The 20,104-nt window shown below is 47.7% G+C and overlaps 1 protein-coding gene across 1 annotated transcript; it reads right to left on the bottom strand.

The window, feature by feature from the left end:
* Nucleotides 1-4,181: 4,181 nt before the first annotated feature.
* Nucleotides 4,182-19,029, bottom strand: CLU (clusterin). The gene is made up of 9 exons (XM_090289049.1): nucleotides 18,947-19,029; nucleotides 15,274-15,402; nucleotides 13,833-13,981; nucleotides 11,618-11,788; nucleotides 9,499-9,910; nucleotides 8,332-8,436; nucleotides 5,505-5,734; nucleotides 4,665-4,840; nucleotides 4,182-4,414 (listed from the first exon to the last, which is right to left on the bottom strand). Exons 2-9 carry the CDS (start codon nucleotides 15,365-15,367, stop codon nucleotides 4,405-4,407), a joined length of 1,347 nt encoding a protein of 448 aa, XP_090145175.1. The 5' UTR covers nucleotides 15,368-15,402; nucleotides 18,947-19,029; the 3' UTR covers nucleotides 4,182-4,404.
* Between the last annotated feature and the right edge of the window lie 1,075 nt (nucleotides 19,030-20,104).

Raw genomic sequence — 20,104 nt, 5'->3', positions numbered from 1 at the left:
GAAAATTCCTACACAGGATCATCAAAATTTTGGTTTGTTTTAATTTTTTTTTTTTTTTTGACATGCACAAAAGAATGCCCTCACACACACAGTAGATAATGTTATGCTGTGCTCCAGGTAACTGCAGGGTATTGTTTTAAAGACTAATAGCTCGTGCACTGCGGGCAGGTGAGCAGGTGATGGGACACAGGTTTGAATGCAGAGAGTGAGCATCCTCCCTGGATACTGCCAGTGCATCTCTGTGGTTTTATATACAGAGCATGAGCAGGCTGAGGGCAGCTGTTGACCACTAGTGAGCCGTCAGTGGTGCGGGCAGCAGGAGCAGCTGTGCACACTCGACTGTTGCCCCACCCCACAGCGAGCAATGTGGTAAACTAGGAGCTTTGTGATTGGGGAGGGGGTGGGGGGTGGTGTTGAGAATATCTCAGAGGCAAACAGAAAATTCATTATTATGCCACGTGGTCTGGCATTTATTGTTGTCATATGAACTGATTTGGTCATCATCAGTTCTATTAATAAGCCCTGCAGACCCAAGTCCTTTTCCAGTTGTCTTTAGAATTAAATATTTAATACATCCTGGGTTTGCCAAGCTAGTCTGTTACAGATAGAATATGCCGGGCAGATGCTGGGTCTAGATAAGATAATGAGGTGGGAATCTCTGGACACCTAACAGGTGGCACGGACCGTCTGTGGACCCTGGAATCAGACCTGGGTTTCATCCCAACCTTGCCATGTACCAGCTGCATGCCTAGATGGTCCCTGCTGTTTTTACAACCTCACTCTCAATCCCCTCTCCCAGTACGTTTCATTTGCTTGTGAACAAGAGTTCCTGGAATCTGTTTATTGTGGAGTTTCACCTTATTTAGAGGCACATACTTGAAACCATTTTAGTCATTCTGACCACTGTTCCCATTACTTGATAACATCTTAAGCAGATTGTTTTATTCCTGGAAACAGTTAACAAACAATCAGCGTACTTTAGACCATCTATCTCATATCCTAAGCCCTTCCCCTCCCCCATCAGAGTAGGAAGGATGGGAGTGAGTGGCATAAACTCTACCTTCTCACTTCCCCTCCCATTCTGAGGCCCCCAAGGCAGAGTAGGAAATGGGCCTGGGCCAGCTCTGGACAAGAAAGTGAGGTCTTTCCTGGAGTTCCCTCCTGGCCTCCTCTCTCTGGTCAAGCTTTTCTAAGGTTATCTGAGGCGGGAGGTGTCTTGCTTGGTCTGGTGACTGAGATTGCTACTGCCAGGTGGTTTCCTCCAGACATGATTGTTTCCTTGGCCAGGCCTCAAACTTCACTCAGGAACCCTCAGAGAGCGAGGGCACCTGTCTCCTGCTTAGGTCCCTGCCAGCAGTCCAAGCTCCAGACCCCTCTGGGTGGGACAAAGGTGCTGTTATATGGTGAGCATTTTCTTTTTCTTTCCTTTCTTTTTTTTATTTTTTATTTTTGAATTGGGACCATTTTAATTTATAATATTTATAACCACAAATGACAAAATGCATAGCTTTTAAACATTTTACATATTAAGCCCATTCACTTAAACATTTTACTTGATCAGGTAACACACATTTATTATTTAAACAGAAGTACTTAAAGGAAAAAAATGTGTTTGCACCTTGGAAATTTCATATTTTTAAAGTTTTGCTTAGGAAGTCCTCTTTTAAGTGTATATGTGACTGTCCTCTGAAAACTAATGTTTACATCCAAGTATTTTACAATATATCTGCCCAAATTAGAGCTCCAATGTTAAAGCTGATTTTTAGAAGATACAGATCCCAATTGGGAAAATACTACATTTGTCTGTTTGTTTACTTGATTGCTTTGTCCTCAGCAGCCCTCTCCCTTCCTTTTTATTTTCTAAATTTTATTTTTCAAGTACAGTTTACATTCAGATTATTTTGTCTTAGTTTCAGGTGTATAGCACAGTGATTAGATAGTCACATACCTTACGAAGTGGCCTGTACCCGCCTGGCACATTCAGAGTTATTACAATATTATTGACCATATCCCCTCTGCTATACTGTACATCCCCAGGACTACTGTGAGCATTTTCCTTCAATCCTGTCAGCTTGCCTCTGTGAATATGGTCTAATTGCAGTGGAGAGAAGGTCAAAAGCCTAATTTGAAGGCCCCTGGGGAGAGTGAAGTCTGATGCCAGTGGCCCTCAAATGACACCCAACTCTACCACTTGGTGGGGGTCCTGCTTGGCACACATGTGCACAGCTTCCTGGCTCCCACCCCTCCCCCATTCCCTGCTGCTTCACAGCAAAGGACAGGCACCCAGAGGTGTCTGTCATAGGGACTAGGGTTGGGCGTTTTCCCATCCAGCCCTTCCTGGTCCATGATACTGCTCTGGTGAAGGTTGCTCCTGGAAGCCTTTGTAACATGAGGTAAGTGACTCCAGCCTGGAGGGCAACTGTGGGGACCTAATGGGATTACAGGAAGCAATTGGCCCAGGGGTTACAGCACTTTGGTTGGTTGAGGGGTGCTGGTTACAGTTACACAAGCGGCACACTGCACAGCTCTGGTGTCATTTCACCTTTTAGTCATCAGAGATTATTCTACTAAAATTTTCTGGCAGAGGCCAGTCAAGTGTCAACACAGGGGCTCACAGCAGGGCTGGTGCCACCCAGGCAGGGGCCAAGCCCTCTCTTCTCAGAGCATCGAGGCCTGCTCCCACTCTGCCACAAGAATCCTAGAGGCTGGAAACCAAAGGCTCATTATCCACGGCCCCCTGCCGGAATCACCCACCTCTTGTCCCCATGCCTCGGTGACTTCATGATCCTGCCTCAATCTTTCTAGCGCCTCAGGCTGAAACTTCTATCAGGGCTGGAGGGGCACCCAAAGACCCTCAAACCAAAGACCCTCAAACCAGGCCACTATGTGAACAAGGGAAGAGGAGGGAGAGAAGGTCCCAGGGAACCTTGGGGTCAGCTTTGGACTAGGGTCTTTTTAGGTGCTTGTCTAGGATAATTTAAAGGAGGTTCATAAAAAGAAACAAGTGGATACGTAATGATTGGCAGGATCTAGCAGCAGAGTGAAAAACAGAAAACGATTTTTGAAACATGATGTGTGATATTAATGTAATATATAATTCACAATCATGGTCTTTTTAACAAACGCCTCTGAACCTATAATCCTAACTTATGTATATCACTAAATAAATTAACTTTACTCTGAATTTCCTTGATAGAAATACTAAAATACTAGCTTCTTTGGACGTGCATATGGCAAACTCATAAGGTTTAGAGTTTATTGCCTGTGTGGTAGAAGGTGCTTATAACTTAAGAGAGAGAAGGGAAGGTGACTTAAATTTATTATAGCTATTAATTTACACATGGCCTTGGCAACGAAACTGAGGAAACTGAGAACTGAGATGCGGCCAGATTTATTTCCACTTGAAGTATATTTGATGAACTGAGTTCTATAATTAGAGAATAGAACTGACTCTTGAATGATGTGTGGTTTAGGAGTGTGAACCCTTCATGAAGTCAAAGATCTCGCATTCACAAATGGCAAGGCTTGCTGATTTGATTTTGAGATAAACGCCATGGTTCGTCACTGACACCTGCTGGCTGCATGGGGTGCTGCAGCTCAGTTGTATTTCAGAATGAGTGGTGAATTTGTCATAGGGGGGCAGGGGGAAACCCTCGCAGAGGAGAAATTCCTGTGGTTGGGGGAAAGACTATGTATGGACTGACAGTGGACAACCACCACCACAGTCAAAAAAGTGCCACAGGGATTCCAAGCTCTTAGAACTAAAATGAAAATTGCCTCATTTTGTCTTGTGGGGACTACAGTTTCCACAAGGAAAATATCTATTGTGCATTAAAATGTGTTATCTCCCCTTCTTCACACTAATTTTCCATGCATTCCTTCAAGAGAGTCCCCTCATCCCAATCAGAATATGTCAACAGTTTTATAATGGAATGGAAAAGGTTCGCTTTTCAGAAATTTACTTCATTTGGCTGTTGGAGCACATCTCTCTTCCTAACAAAAGGAAATCCTTGAATTGGTTCAACTGTATCATCACACTCCTTTTATTCTCAACTATATGATACCCTCTACCATTTTAGCCACTGCTTTTTCTTTTCTACTTCTTCCTCTTTTTTATTTTCTTTAGCAAAATGACAGTGTATGGGAGGTAGAAAAACCCACCAAAAGAAGAGAACACTGCAGAGCATACAGGCAGTTTTATTGAGTTAGTGGCATGCGGGAGAAGTTCGTCCCGTGATCAGCAAGAGCAGGTGTTAGAGCGCAGGATCCAGGGGGAGGAGAGGCTGGGTGGGGTACAGAGGGCCTCGAGGCCAGGGCCTGGTCACTCGGTGACATGCAGAGCTCTCTGTAGGAGGGGCAACTGGATTCACACACCCCTGTCCTTGGAAAAGCAATGTTCACATTTCACTTCTCCCTGAAAAAAAAAAGTGGGGTGGGGAAAGGGTGAGGGCTCCATATTCACTGAGAGGCAGCAACCAACACTCGAATTCTTATCAACCAAGAAAGAACATCCTCCAAAGGAAAATGAAAAGCCCCAGTGGTTTCCTGGCTTTGGGTCTGGGCTCTGGCGGTCATTCCCAGGCTGGGTACTCGGCCCTGTTCTCGGCTCCCCGGGACCTGTTGGGCCCGGAAGGACCGTGGGCAACTAAGGCCTGCACACTTACCGGTGATTTTGGCGATATTCCTGCAGCGCTTTCTCTGTCACAGTCTCCATAAATTTAGGATTGTTCCTGGAGACTTCTTCTGGGACAGTCACAGTGATGGGGTCAGAATCAAAGAGCTTCAGAACCACCTTGGTGAAGCCAGAGGGCACGCTGGAGTCAGAACTGTGGGAAGCCACCTGGACGGAGCAGAGGTAAGAGAAAGATTGAAACGCTGGCCAAACAGGACTCATTTTGCAACAAAAGTCAGGCTTAAATCTGGACCGTTGACCCCTTTGCCTTTTACTAATCTTGACATGTGTACAACTCGTGGAAAAGAAATGCCCTAATTGGTGGGTGTAAATGTGACCACAAATGACCAGCCCCAGGGGAGCCCCATGGAGCGAAAAATGGCTTCCAAGCCACCATGTTTTCTTTGGCAGCCACTGGCCTGCATGGTAGAAAAGGAATCAGGGGGAAAAAAATAAAAGATTTCTAGCACTGGAGGGAAGCTTTTTATCACTGGTAGAGAAGGACGCACTCATTCAGGAGCTGTCCCACACAGCACAGGGCAGCAAGGCAGTGTGTGGAAAGAGCACGGGGTCTGCAGGTAGGCAAGCAGGTCCCGATGCCCGGCTGTGTGACCTGGAGTGAACTGCTGAACCTCTCTTACTTCCCTCATCCATAAAATAGGGTGGTACCTCAGGGTGATGAGGCTTCCATGCAACGATGCACGTAAAGGTCTTACGTTTCCTGCTATAGTAGGACAAATGCTCAGTAAAATGTATAAGTGCCCCCTTTATGTCTTCACCCGGTTTCACCCCCAGACACACCCTGGGGCCCCAGCTTTAGGATGAGACTCACCGTAGTGACCTGGAGAGAGTACTGGTCCTCGCTTTGAGTGAGATTAGCCAGCTGTGACACCCAGTTAAACTGCTCGTCCAGCTGCTTCAGCAGAGAGGAGGTGCTGAGCATCTTCTGCTGGTAGGACTGGAGCAGGTCGTCGTACTGCTTGGTGAACATCTCCGCGAGCTGCAGGGAGCTGTTCAGCTCCTGTCGCAGCAGGCTCTGGGAGGGGTTGCTGGCTGAGCAGTCTGCCCAGACGTGGAAAAAAGAAAAGAAACATGTATGGAAATCAGTTCTCACAGCCAGAACCTGAAGCAGGGCTGGTGCCGGTCTCCCAACTGTTTGCCATCAGTCTGTGAATGTGACTCAACATGTGGCTTCCTTCATGGAGAAAGTCCGTTCTGGAAAACGGGGTCAGTTGAACTGAACGGCATGTTAGCGACCTGACGGGGGATGGGTGGTGCACAGCGCTGACCACACTTGGAGCCGCATGGACCTCAGTGTCCTGTGTGCCCAGACCTGGAGCCACGGTGGCTGCCCAGTCTCCCTAGGAATCACTTCCAGAGAGGGGGGGTGGTGCGACATGGAGCTATTGTTTGTGTGGCACCTACTCTGTACCAGATGCCATGTAAGTGCTTTGGATAACCATTACCTGTAATAATCGGATGTATTCTAGGAACTATCAATAATGAAATTTTAATTTTTTTTTTACCAATAATGAAATCGAGGTCCACAAAAGTAAATCACTTGCCTGAAGTCATAGAATAAACAATTCATGGGCTCAGCATTGAACCCAGGGCTTTAACTCCTAAACTTAGGGTCTTCCTATCCACAGTCTGTGGGTCTGGAAAATTCTCCGAGCTTGTCTTTTCAGCATAGCTGCAGAGTTGGAAATTCTGGCCCCAAGAGTTCATTTGGCAGAAGAGCTGGCCAGGACCCTCGGGTCACAAAGCACAGCAGCCTGGTGGCTGGGGGTCCTGGTGTCCCACCGACCCACCATGGCTGGTCTCCAAGTTCACCAGGAGAGCAGGAAGACAGAGTTCATTGCTTGTGGTCCCTGAGTGCCTGCGGTGGGTTGTCAGATTGATAAGAGCTATCAACTACCTACTGTCTCTAAAAACTACTGTTTTTCTCCCCCTACATTTTTCAAAAATATCCAAGGAGAGCACATCAAACCCAAATAACTCAGGGGAAAGGAGATCTTTTCACACCAAAGAATGGTAAGCATTTCTATTAAATGATTACATGTAATCATTTGTATTCAATGATTGTATTAAATGTAATCATTGTATGAAAATATAATAAATGTTAGGTGGGGCAAGAAATAGAATTACTAACAAGAAGCTAGGTTGGAAAAGATAGATAATGAATAACCTTAACTCTTGTACCAGGAAATAATTTAAAAATAAGCAGTCATTGAGAACAGAGTCTCAGACTAGGGCAGGAGGAGAGGGGATGCTGCCCTCCAAGGAATACATGGCAGGGTCTGAAAACATTCTGAGTCATCACACTGGGAGGGCGTAGCTACTGGCATCTAGTGGGTAGAGGCCAGGGATGCTTCTAAACATCCTATAGGGCACAAGATAGCCCCCAGTGACAAAGAATGTCCTGGTCCAAAATATCCAGAGGAAGTGGAGAAATTCCAGTCTGGAGTTCCTGGGCAGTGCCCGCTTATATGGTTGCAATAACTTAACTAAGAGGTCAGAAGTGTTCCTCAATGTACCATAGAAAGGGTTAGCTGTGATCACAGACCATTAAGGTCAGTGCCACGGGTGCCAATCTGAGCCTAGGCAGCTGTATGTCTTTCCTTCTGGCCTTTACATGACTTTCTGGTGGAGAGAGACTACATAATTCACACTATTCTAACCATGACATTTTATGGGAACAGTCCAAGTGGCTTGGCTGGGTACTTATCTACACTTTCCCATCCATCAGCCTCCCATAACACTCAGATTTATTTTGCAGTGGCTTCTAAAATTATAGCAATGAGGCTAGAATATTTAACTCTGAAGCCCTGCCCTGGCAAACCCAAACGTATTACATAAGAGCAAAGCCACAAGAGTGATTCTTTATTTACAAGGGAAACAATTAACTCTTCCTGAGCATAGACTATTGTAGGCCAGGAAGTGTTCTTGATGCTTTTAGAGCTGTTATCTGTAAGTAGGAAGAAACTAGCCAATGTCCAGATCTGATAAAGCTGAAGGGAACTACGTCCTTTGCCTTGGGGACCAACCAACCAAAGGCCATGTTGCTGGGAGGCTAAGGGACCATGTCAGTAACCATGTATGCTGGAGACAGAACACAAAGCACCAGTTAAGACATATCCCAAACACCTGGCTCCCTCTATGTGTGTCCTGTAATCTTTGGAAGTTACTTAACCTTTCTTTGACCAAGTTCCTACCTCTTTAAGATAGGGACATTAATTGTACCCAACCTGAGTCATTCTCAGGAAATAAGTAACTGTTTGTGAAGTATTTAGAATAGTGCCTGGCACATGTGTTTGCTAAACAGAAAACATACTATTTAAAATGTCATTGTCTGCAGGAAAAAATGAGGATGTCTACTATGTTTGGCCCTTGGGAAAAGAATAACAGGGAAATCAAAGATGGTGACTTTTTAAAAAAGCATAGCAACCCCTCCCCCAAGTTCCTGTTGACTATGTGTTAGAAGACTTGGTAGGTAGTTCATATACTATTTCTCGACTTCAGGGATAGCTCTGAATCCTAACCCTTGTCTATAGATAAAGGACCTGCCCTGGTGCCATAGCTGGAAAGTAGCCAAGCTGGAATTTGAACTCCCATCTGTCTGATCCATAGGGGCAGCCCTGTTGATGTCCCAGACTCACCCACTGACAAGATCTCCTTGCACTTGGCACACTGGTCCTTCATCCTCAGGCATCCCGTAGAGTTGTGACGAATCTCCTTGCACACAGAGCCGTTATCATTGCCTTCTGGAGACACACAGGGGAAAAGGGAGTCATGCTGAGGGACCATACAGAGCAATACAGTGATGGGCTGTCCCGATCTCCGTGACTCCTTCTGCACTACTGTTTGGCCATTTGATATGGTTCTGCAGGCAGAGCAGGTTGGATTGGCCTACAGACACAGTCCTCTGATCAGGGCCCCCTGCAGAAGGATTAGGAGACAGTTCCTGGAGCTTCCCCAGCTGGGTATGGCCTCCCCACCCACCATCTCCTCCCGATGGGTCCTCTCCTGCCTCCGCACTCCCCTATTTGTACTTCTCTATAACATCATAACCAATTTTGCTCTGCATTTTACCTGACTCATTTCTCTCCCCCTAGCCAGTCAACAAGCCCCTTGAAGGCAGGAATGCGATCCTCCTTACAGCCTCCTCATAACACAGGGCTCTTCCCATTATGGATATAAAGTACATGCTGGTTTGGTCAACACCCTCCTCTATTTCCAATCCATCTGAAGCCAAACCCTGGTGCCAGTCACACTATAGCATTTAGGAGATGGTGTTGGTCAACTGATGTCTATTGGTTCAATGAAGGAAATCACTTCTGAAAGTATTGACTTTTCATGTTCATATTAGACTTCATTCATTCCAAAAAATTCATTGTGTGCCCATTCTCTACCAAACCCTAAGGTTACCACCATGAACAGCTTTCTTAAGATTATATAATTTGTCACCAATATATATGTGGCGTTCACAGAAAATCATCTGAGTTACAAAAGAAAGGGTTCTGGTTCTCCAGAGGGAGGAGTCAATGTGATGCCCCCAGTTGCTGAAAGGGGCATGGAAAACTCTAAGTCCTTCATGGCTAGATTTGAGCAGGTCCCACCATCAGCTGCAAAACCTTGGATGCGCTCCTTTATCTTTGTCACTGTTTTCTCCTCCTTAAATGAGGTTAATGCCACCCTCACAGGTTGCTAGGGGGAAATCAAGATGACACAAACAAAGACCCACAATAGTTCTTAGCATCTAATGGGCTTCTCAACAAATTGTTAGTTTCCATCCCTTGTTAGGAGGAATGAGATATCTTTCTTACCTGCTGTGAAGTCCTCCATTGGGAACTGGAAGAGAGGTCTATGGACGTGGACATCCATGGCCTGTTGAGCCTGGTGTATCATGTCAAAGAAGGGCTGGAATACATCATGGAAGTTCGGGGGTCCAAACATAGGGAAAGGCATTATGTTTCGGGCAAAGCGGGACTTGGGATTGAAGTAGAGAGGCCTCCTCGGGGTTGAGCCAAAGGATGAAAAGTGGTAGGAATCCAGGGGATCCCGGGTGAAGAATCTGTTGTGGAAAAGTTCATCCATGATACGGGTCGCCCGGTTGAATCTGTCCTCCATGGTGTCCAGAACATGGGTCTGCTGCCGGTCACTCTCCAGCAGGGAGTCGATGCGGTCACCGTTCATCCAGAAGTAGAAAGGAGAGCTCTGGTTCAGGAACTCCTCCAGCTGTGACAGGCAGAGTGGGGAACAGTTAGGAGAAGCTCCCAGCCTCCTGCACCTGTGTCTTGTTGGGATGGGACAGGCCCAGCTCCTCACTGGACTTCAGTCTCCCGAGAGTCACACAGCATGTGAGCATGTGACGGAAGGCTGTACTGGGGCTGGCTCCCTGGTTTCCGAACTGTCAGGCAGTGCCCTTCCAGTCTACCCATCCCAACAGAGGACGGTTTAAGAAGACCTGTGAGGCTGTGAGAGCCACAAGGGCCATCATTGAGACTCATCTGCTATCTTCTTTGGCCACCAGTGCTCCCCTCTCTTGCTAAGCCAAGGACCAAGTGATACGTCTTCAATGAGTAGCAAAATTTACAAAGCCCAATTATCAAGGCCCACAGGGAAGGATGGGATCAATATTCAGGTAAAATTGTTAATTCCTTCTGCCATACCACAAAACAGTTTGTGTAATCCAGCTAATAACTGCTGGATAAGAGTCTTCTAAGAGATGGCAAATACCTGGCACAGGTGCTTTTCATGACTCCCTATTTCTGCAGTCACAGCAGACATTACCAATTGATAATGGCACTCTGCCCAAATGCAGCCAGAACTAATCAACTGCATCTGTGAAATGAAGCTGAGATACTGTGATTTATAATACTCATAAGAAAAATATATTTGGTCTTTGACCCTTCCTAACAAAGTGTTCCTAAAATCCTTTGAATTTCCTGTGATGAGAATAAAGGTATCTTTTATGATACTAATGAGGTGACTTTTGGAGAACACTTAAGGGTCAAGGCTGGTTGCTAGGGGAACCAACCATGATTAGAGGGTTGGAACTTTCAGCCCCACACACTGATTTCTTGGGAGCAGAGAGAAGCTGGAGGTTGAATCAGTCTCCAATGGCCAATGATTTATTTCATCAGTCATGCTTATGTTAATTAAGCCTCCATAAAAACCCAGAAGGACAAGGTTCAGAGAGTTTGTGGGTTGTTGAACATGTGGAGATTTGGCGAGAAAGGTGCACCTGGAGAGAGCTTGGAAGCTACCTGCCCCTTTCCCACACTTTGCCCTATGCATCTCTTCCATTTGGTTGTTCCTTTTATAACAAACCTGTAATTTAATAAGTACAGAGATTCTCTAAGTTCTGTGAGCTGCTCTAGCAAATTAATTAAGGAGGGGGTTGTTGGAACCGCCAATCTACAGTAGTCCCTCTCTATATCGTGGTTCACTTAGCGCAGCCTCACTGTATCACAGGATTTTAAAAAATATTATATTTAATTATTTATCGCAGATTTTCCCCTATATTGCGGGATTTTGCGGTACTGTATATGTATGTTGTTAAAGTTATGTAGTTTTAACAGTGTAGAATAAATGTAAGGTTCCTACTTTGGGGGGGGGGGTTGTCTAGAACGTAATACCCGCGATAAGTGAGGGAATACTGTATAGCCCAACAGTCAGAACCCAGGTGACCACCTGGATTTGTGATGAGCACCTGAGGGGTGGGAGCAGTCTTGTGGGATGGAGCCCTTAACCTGTGGGATTGGATGCTGCCTCCAGAGAGGTAGTGTCAGAATTGAGTTGAATTGTAGGACCCTCAGTTGGTGTCAGACAACTCCCACACATTGGAATTGGGTGCAGAATAACAGAAGCACATTTCATTCGGTTCTCCTTATTCCCCCCTCAGAGCCTAGGCTACACACAAGTGACGTTTCCCCTCTTCACCTGGTGGCCAAACATCCCTGAGCCGCTTCTGCAGACACGCGCGTAGAACTTCATGCAGGTCTGTTTCAGGCAGGGCTTACACTCCTCCCAGAGGGCCATCATGGTGTCATTGCACACCTCCTGGGATGCCTTCAGCTTCATTTCAGTATCCATCGTATCAGTTAGGGCATCCTACAGCAGGACACGCCACCAGGTTAGCCACACGGAAATCATAGGCTTTACCCTTTCCCAGCACACACAGTGGCACCCGGCCGACACTACCCAGGCAGACCTTCCCACGTCTGGCCACGTAGTGTGCTAATTTCCACCCCTACTCTGGTGCATTTGTACCCTCTATTGCCTACTTGGAATCCTCTGCCCACCTAGCTCTAAACATCCTTTTATTTTCAAGACCCAACCGTTTCTTGGTCCTCCCCAGCCACTGGAACGCACATGGACATCTCCTTCTCTGACATCACACTTAGAGTCTCTACCCTAGGATTTGCCTCTCACTTATACTTCACTTCCTATGCTCAACTCCTGATGTTTAAGGTCATCTTCCAAAGCTTTTGCAGCTCCTTGAACCTTATGTTTTTATTGGAACCATGGTCCCTGGCACACAACAGGAATGAGCAAGCTTTCAAAGTCAAAGTCACCACAACCACCCAAACTTTCTAACGTGCCCATATCATCTATGCCAGGGAATTCCTGCAATACAGGACAAATCCTTATGCCAAAAAATATTTGTTCCCATATGCGTTTATGGCGAAAAATATACTAGAATTCAGATGCTCAAAACTAGGGGACCTCTTAAGCAGATCGTGGTACATACAAAGGGCAGATAAGTACAGCATTAAAGGGATGTTTTTAATATGTTTTAATATTATAGTAAGCATTTTTTTATGTTAAAAATTCATGATTTGTCAAAAAAGCATAGAGGAAAAAAGTAGTAAGAAACAGATCTAATGTTAACAGTGAATTGTCCTTAAGTATAAGGATTATGGAAATATTTTTTCTCCTCTACTTTTGTATATTGAAATCTTGATGAATGAGCATATTACTCTTCAAAGAATGAAGTAGACCATGACAACACTATGAAGATCTGAGAAGGAGGAGTTCAAGTTCTGCAGTCTTCGTCCTGCTCTCTGTTCTCTGCTCTGCGCTGGGGAAAGCCACCAACCGCCTACGGAGCCAACGCACAAGCATCAGCCGGCCACCTCCTTTCCTTCAGGTTCACATATTCCTCAGCTAAGTAAGAAGTAATCGGAGTCTTTTTCCAAACTTGATGAGCTTTATATAAAATCAGGACTGTCAAATGTCAAACTCCAATATTAATCATAAAAACTTGAGAACAAGTGTTATCTGAGGATTCTCATAGAATGGGAAGAACTAACACTGATGCCAAGAAAGGACATAAAGTTTCAAACACAGTTAGTGCTGCGGCCAGGCCAGCATTTCCTTAAGTAGCTTCCATGAAATTGTGCCATAAGCTCTTCAGAAGAATAACAATGGATTCCCTGGTGATTCTGACTCAGAAAACACTGGGTTAAATGAAGTAACATAGGTTTCTTTAGGGCAGAACTTCTCAGAGCCTTGAAAATGCTTTTGCTATGCTTTATGGGTCATGAAGGTGGCAGGTGACCCCACCTTAGCATCCCCTTCATCAGGGGTAAGGCGGCAATGGGAGTACTTTTTGAGGATACCCTTAAAATGACTATTCATTTTTAAAAATAAATTGTTCATTGAATTACAGTGTTTTCATTTTGCTGAATCATTAAGTGCAATCTAGAGCCACTATGCTCACTATTGGACTTAGGTGTCTCTTTATGAACTAGTCCAGACCTCTAGAAAGACATGGGGCAGTGTGTGCCAGCCATGATCCCCAAAGTATCACCTCTACTAGATAAGTTTTCTGAAGGTAGGGGGCCATCCCCTCCTACCCAGTGACAGACCCTATCCAAAGCCTACCTTGGAATTTGCCCAAAGTCAGGGTTTGGAAAAATCTACTGAAGTGAATCTGGGTATCAGTCCCTGGGCCAGGCTCGTAACAAAAGCAAATCCAAGATCTTACCCTTTGAAATGTTCAAAAACAAATAGCCTCTCCCTATTTCTTAACTAGTGTCAGGTGACACAGCTCTGGAAAGACGGAGGGTCATCATGGCAACCCAGCAGAATACTCCCTCCCCTCCAGCAGGGACAGTCAAAGCAGGAACGTGGTCATCTGGCTCTTCCTTACCTCTTTCTTCTTCTTGGCTTCCTCTAAGCTGACGAGCAGTGATTTGCGCTCATCGTTTGTATGTTCTATTAGGCTCTTTATCTGTTTCACCCCCTTGAAGGCATTTTTGATTTCCTTATTAAGGTACTTAGTCCCCTCAGTGGACATTTCTGCAAGAGAAGGGCAGGGAAGTAGACTAAGGTGAGAGGAGGAGATGGTGCTGGCAATATAACCCTGGAATCAGCTGGAATGGTCATAAAGGAAGTGGGCCCAGGGGCTGTCAAGGCTGGGAACCCCCTGCTGGCAGCCCCCAGGCCCCAGCTATGTGTGGACACAGGTTCCCATCACAGGGCTCATGGTGGACCCAGAGTTGAGAATCGACTGCACCAGCTGTTCAGAAACACAAACCAGGGGAGCTGGCGTACCCCAGAGGAGGGACAGTGGCATTATACCTCTACAGGCTGGACCCCTAGCCCGCCCAGCCCCAGAAGAAAATTTTCAAGGGGAGAAAGATCCTGGAAGAGTCACCGCTTAGGCATCAAAATAGGCAATGTTATTCTGTTGAATACAAACTTTCTGGAATTCAGTTTAACCAAACACCTGAACTTCTTTTCTCCAATTTGGAGTGATGGAGACACAAAGATGAATTAATAGCACTATTCCCCAAGGACACTGTGACCAAGACATAACACCATGTGACAAATGCAATAATACTAGGTCACTTAAGTACCAGCTAATGCTTCTCAGGGTCAAGCATGGAGCCAGACACCTCACATGCATTTTCTTTAACACTCTCAGAGCCATCATTGTCCCCACTGTGCAAATGGGGATAAAGGAGCGCAGTGAGGTCAAGATCCTTGCCTGGGGGTTACACAGCATGGGAGTGGCAGGGCCAGACTCATACCCAGGTCTGATCTCCATGTTGTGGTTTTAACTACTACCCAGAGGACTGGTCAGCTAGTACGGTGACAGTGTCATGGGGGGAGGATGGGTTTTAGGAAAGGCCTCGCAGAAGAGGGGACCACCAGCTGGGCTCTGAAGGATGACAAGCCTCATATTGAGCGATATTTCCCCTTCCCCATGAGCAGAGGATGCAGAGCATGGCTTCCTGGGTGGGAAGGTGGAGATGCATATACTAAATGCTATGGAAACTCAAAAAGCAGAGCTCCACAAAGGCTCCAATGGCCCAGGCTTCATGGACCTTCATGGAGGAGGTGTGGGCATCAGGCTGCACAGATTGGAAAGGGAACCCACAAATGAGAGACAGCAGCCAGCAAAGGCTTTGCTACTCCTGAAAATGCATGGAAGCTGGCCTGGCCACAGAGAGCCTACGCCTGATGGCAGGGGAGACCGAGAGGGGCACAGCTGAGCAAACATGACTTCATGCACAGGCTAACAGGCCTTTAATCCTTGGGTCCCACAGGGAGGAAGTGTGCGAAGCGGGGCACTCTCATCTACTTACCCTGGAGCTCTCTGTCTGAGACCGCCTGCTGGCCCAGCACCTGCCCCTTCTCCCAGGTCATCAGCAGCCCCACCAACAGCAGGAGCGTCCTCATCTTGCCTCCTCCAATTCTGGAATCCCAGCACGCCTCTGTTTGTAGAGAACAGAACACTGTCATGGTAACAGCTAGACAGCCTGCTGGTTTCCGGCCCAGCCTGCCTCCTGCAGTGGCTTCCCAGGAGCCCTGCAGAGGCCTCGATATTCACTATCCCCTCTCAGCTGGCATCACTGCATTTTTATCCTCGTGGAAGCTGGGAGAAAATATCAGACTTGACAATGGACACTTTCAAAAACAAAAGTGGAGGCAGTGGGTACAGAGAACCACAGGACAGCAGCCTGATACAAAAGAAACAAGAGTTCTGGAGTCAGAGCCCTGGGCTCATGTCCAAGCCTTCCTCCTCCTCCTCCTCCTCCCCCATGACAGCTAAATGTGCCTGAGCAAGATGCATCCATTTTCTGCATCCAGAAATGATACCTGCTCATATCAAACAGACCCTGGACACACCTCTCTTGGATCACTCATCTGGCTCTCTCCTGTCCCTCCATCAAGTGGGGACTGCATGCTAGAGCTCAACCCCCACCCTGCCCACAGCTGCATCATCAGTCAATCACAGTACTTCTCCCCACTGAGCCTCAGCACCACCTAAAACTGGTTTCAAGAGTCTGAGGCACCGACAGCCAACCCTTTGGGTTGGCACAGGAAAAAAATGCTTTTGTCACCCCCAGTGTGAGACTTGTGCCAGGGTGCATGGATTGGGAATATAAATAAAGAGTAGAGCCGGGAGGAAAAGATGTTTGTCTTCAGGGAGCAGAGAGGGAGGTGCAAAGTCAAAAGGTTAATACTGGGACGAAGGGGCACTTGGGCTCTGATACCTACCCAGGAGCTGTCCCTCTGGGAAGACATGTGCCTCCCAGGTCCCTTTCATATGGCCCATTCCCTCTAAATCCACAGCAGGGTGCCCTGCCAAGGTGCCCTGCCACTCCGGGCTGGCTGCCCTGAGCCTGGGGACAGCCTGGTCTTACACAATAGACTCTTTCCCAGAAGCTGAAGTTGTTGCATAAAACAGAACCCCACCACCACTGTAACCCACCCCTCCCCCACCCCAGCCGCTTATCTGAAGTCACCCATTTCCCATGACAGAAGAGAGAGGTGGGGTGACCCCTTCCTGAAGTTGTGCACATCCAAAAATTGCTCTCAGCTCAGCAGGCCCATCTGGATGCTTAGTAGAACATTAATAAGGCAAGCCTCTCCATGAAAGTAATTAGTAAGACAGCCCAGTTGTGGTTCCCAGACCAACTGCACAGAGCAGACCAGCAGCACAGAAGAGAGTGGATCATTGCCTTCCCCAAAGAACAGGGTGGGTGGCTGAGCCAGGACACTGTTTCAGGGTCACCAGAAGGTCCTGGTTTAACAAGTTCTGCCCCAGCTGCTCACTGAGGCCTGAAACACCCTCAAGCACGAACAGAGCCTTTGTCACGCCAGAGAGGAAGCCAGCAAAATACACCATTCTGGGTGAGGTCCTGGTAGCAATGACTTCTGAGAAATGCAGAAGACAGGACATTGGCCTTGAAGAAAGGGGAGGGAGGGCAGCCAAAGGCAAGAGCACTGGATGAGGGGTCTGGAAACCCAGCAGCCAGTACAGGGTCTCTCACCAAGAATCTGGGGTTCATGGGGAGCCACTGACCACAGAGCCAGAGATCAGTCTTCTGCTCGGTCCCCCCACTCCAGAGGGGATGCACAACTCAGACACAGAATGGGGCTCCCCAAGGCCCGCATTAAGCTCGTGGCAACTCCAGGTGAGAACCCAGCTCTCCTAGCCCCCTAGTCCACTGCTCTCTCCTTGACACCAAGTCACTTAAGTCTCTGAGCCCCAGTTTCTTAGTCTGTAAAACAGACGTGGCATAGACCTCAGAGATGTGAGTGTTCTGTAAACGCACGGTCTTAAAGGATCCTAGTGAATCGACTACTTCACAACTTGATGTAGGACCAAGTGTGAGCTTTGGCAGTATCCCTCAGGGAAGTGGTAGCAGGTGGCAGGTTTGGAGAGGGGTGGAGGAACAGAAGTAGGCACACAGAGGCCACCTGTGGTCCCTCCCTGACTATGTGGCTTTGTCTTAGTGAACTGACAGGCTACTTTAAAGTACCTATGAATATGGGGGTGGGGTGCGGGTGGTGGCAGGAAATTGGTCTTGTTATAATGCTGATTCTGATTCAGAATCTGCTTTCCTAACAAGCTCTCAGGTGATATTGACACCGCTAGTCCCAGGAGGGCACTAGAGCAGCAGCTGCAGGGCCACCTGCACTCTCTTTGCACCGACCTGCCTCCGCTCTCATCTCCTGACCTGGGTGCCTGGCTGGCAACTGCTCTGGTTAGAGGAGCCATGCCAAGGCCTCCTCTTCCCACCATTGCTGGGCAGCCTTTTCCCCCGGTGGGGGGGTGGGGGTGGGGCTTGAACTGCACAGAGGGAGCTTAGGGAGGATACAAGAACCCGAACAAAGCAGTCACACAGTTTATCAACTGCAGGGTTTAAAGCCCAAGGCCCAGCTCCTACCCTACTTCCTCCCCAAATGTAGAAAACTAAACCAGAAAGAAAATAATTCACCTGTAATTCACACCATCCAGAGGCAAATGTTACCACTATGGTACCATTTCCTATGCATTTGTATACAATCAGATTATTTACATCCAGTATAGCAAGCTTCTTTAAAAGCACACTTTAGAATAACAGAGTCCATTTCCTGGTACACTCTATCCCACGTTGCTGTCCCATGAGGCTAGACATTTAAATTGTAATTTCCCACTATTATAATGAACACTGTCATGAGAATCCTTTTAAGATTCCTCTCTCTTTTAATAATAACAAATATAATAATCAGCTGTTTTTGTTTGTTTGTTAGGCCCAGAAATTCTGGAAGGTCTAGAGGCTCTGGTTCTAATCTCTGACACCTACTTGCTGTTGATCTTTGGAGGCTCCTAAACCTCCCCAGGCCTCAGATTATCATCTGTGAAATGAAACTGTTGAATCAGATGTCTGACGCCTGATGCAGGTTGTGTGACTTCCCTCTGATGTATCCTGGTGCATCAGGAAGCAGAAAGAGGAGGACTAAGCAGTTGCAACATATATTTAATTCAAAACGTCTATAAACACACTACCCATAGAACTAGAAAATTCTGAAGCAAACAAGATGACTCATGCCCGTAAGCTGACAGCCACCACTGGAGGGATGGTACCTAGACAAGAAGATGCTGCAGAAAGGCCCTGTGTGCAGGTGGATTCTGCCACTCATTAGCCTGGGCCTCTGGCCATAGACGTCAGTTTTCCACGTCTTAGTTTTCCCCATCTTTGCAAAAAGAGGATCATTACACCTGTCCTATTTACCCACAGAATTGTGGTTGCAGCTAATGAGCCGAGTTCAGCCTGAGCAACGCCCCCAGCAATTTGGCCCTGTGCTCCGCCGCCTGGTGATGGGGCTGCCCATCTTCCCAGCTTGCTCCACTCCATCCACAGCGCTCTTCGGTTCTGACACCCCTGCGACTACTATCAATCATCCTCTCTCGCCTGCCTGCCACCCGCCCGCCCATCGGTCCTGGCGAGGCTCTGTGCAAGGGTAGGAAAGGTGGGGACCTCTCACCGGTCAGCGGTGCCCGTGCGCTCCTCCTGGCGACGCGGCGTGGTGAGCGTGCGGCGCTCGTATTTATAGCGCTCTGCCTCGTCTACACCCCCTTTAGGGCTGGCTGCAAACCTGCATAACTCACGCCCAAAGAATGCCGGGGAATGCACCGGGAGCTTTCTGGAAACTGGCGCGGGAGGGGGTGCGGGGATCCGGGTGCAGCACCCGGCGGGGGGCACGGGGAGGCGCAGCTGCACTGCGGAAGGCCGAGCCATCTCCAGGGAAGCCAGGAGCCGGGCACCGCTCCCCCAGGGCTCAGAGTTGGGGGACGGCTCCCTCATGGCGTTGGGGGTTTGGGGGCACGCGCACAGTCGGTGCCCCTCTCCTCAGGGTTCACGGCGTCCGCTGTGCTCCTGACCCGTCTCGGTCCAAATTAAACTTCACAGTTCCGCAGCCCTATTGAACCCACGCCACACCTCCCGTTTCATTTAAGTAGAAAAGTAGAAAAATACTGAGGGTGGGGTGGGGAGGAGTATTGTGCTAGAGAAGAAAAATCGAAGTCTAAGATACTGACTTCCCAAATCATCCTAGTGACCTGCTGGCCAAGAGGAGACAGAAGTATGTTTATAAGGATGGGCACAGCATTCATTTGTGGAACCAGGCCTTCCCGGATCCTGGATTCCTGGACCTTAAGTAAGTATTGTCCCCATTCACCTGGGGCCCAGCCAAGCAGGGTGGGCTTTATGGTCGCGGGACTCTGCAGCCCCCCACACTTGGTTTGGTGCACTGGTGTTGCAGTCTAGAAATTCCTACTAGTTCTGGAACAAGGGGCCTCACATTTTCATTTTGCATGGAATCTCAAACGTTACGCTACCAGCCCTGTTTTCCAAGGGGCTCGTTTGTCTCCAGCTGCTCCAAGTTCCTTCTGCTTCCAGGAGGAAGCTTTTTCCTGGACTCCTTTTGTCCAGGGGCTTGGATGTGATCAAAGGATGGGAGGCATCACAGCGGCACCCCCTGGCAAGGAGGGGACAGACCCAGAAGCCACTTAGGTCTAGCTACTTCTTGGAGAAGAAGAGCCACCCACTCTGGACCACCAGGATGCTGGAATACCAGGAGAAAGGTCAAGAGGCTAGAAGATTATCTCACGGATGGGGGAAGGTGGGTGGCTGGGCAGTTGTG

Source organism: Furipterus horrens, unplaced genomic scaffold, assembly GCF_987537825.1.
Source record: "Furipterus horrens unplaced genomic scaffold, mFurHor1.1.pri manual_scaffold_10, whole genome shotgun sequence".
Lineage (NCBI taxonomy): Eukaryota > Metazoa > Chordata > Mammalia > Chiroptera > Furipteridae > Furipterus > Furipterus horrens.
The sequence above is the reverse complement of the archived record's forward strand: the minus strand, read 5'-3'. Positions and strand labels throughout refer to the sequence as shown.

Excerpts from the sequence above, each read along its gene's own strand:
- CLU (XM_090289049.1), bottom strand. The coding sequence starts at position 15,367 with ATGAGGACGCTCCTGCTGTTGGTGGGGCTGCTGATGACCTGGGAGAAG. Across the intron at positions 13,982-15,273 it reads CTCAGACAGAGAGCTCCAGG|AAATGTCCACTGAGGGGACT; the intron begins GTAAGTAGATGA and ends CTTCTCTTGCAG. Across the intron at positions 5,735-8,331 it reads CAAGGAGATCTTGTCAGTGG|ACTGCTCAGCCAGCAACCCC; the intron begins GTGAGTCTGGGA and ends ACGTCTGGGCAG.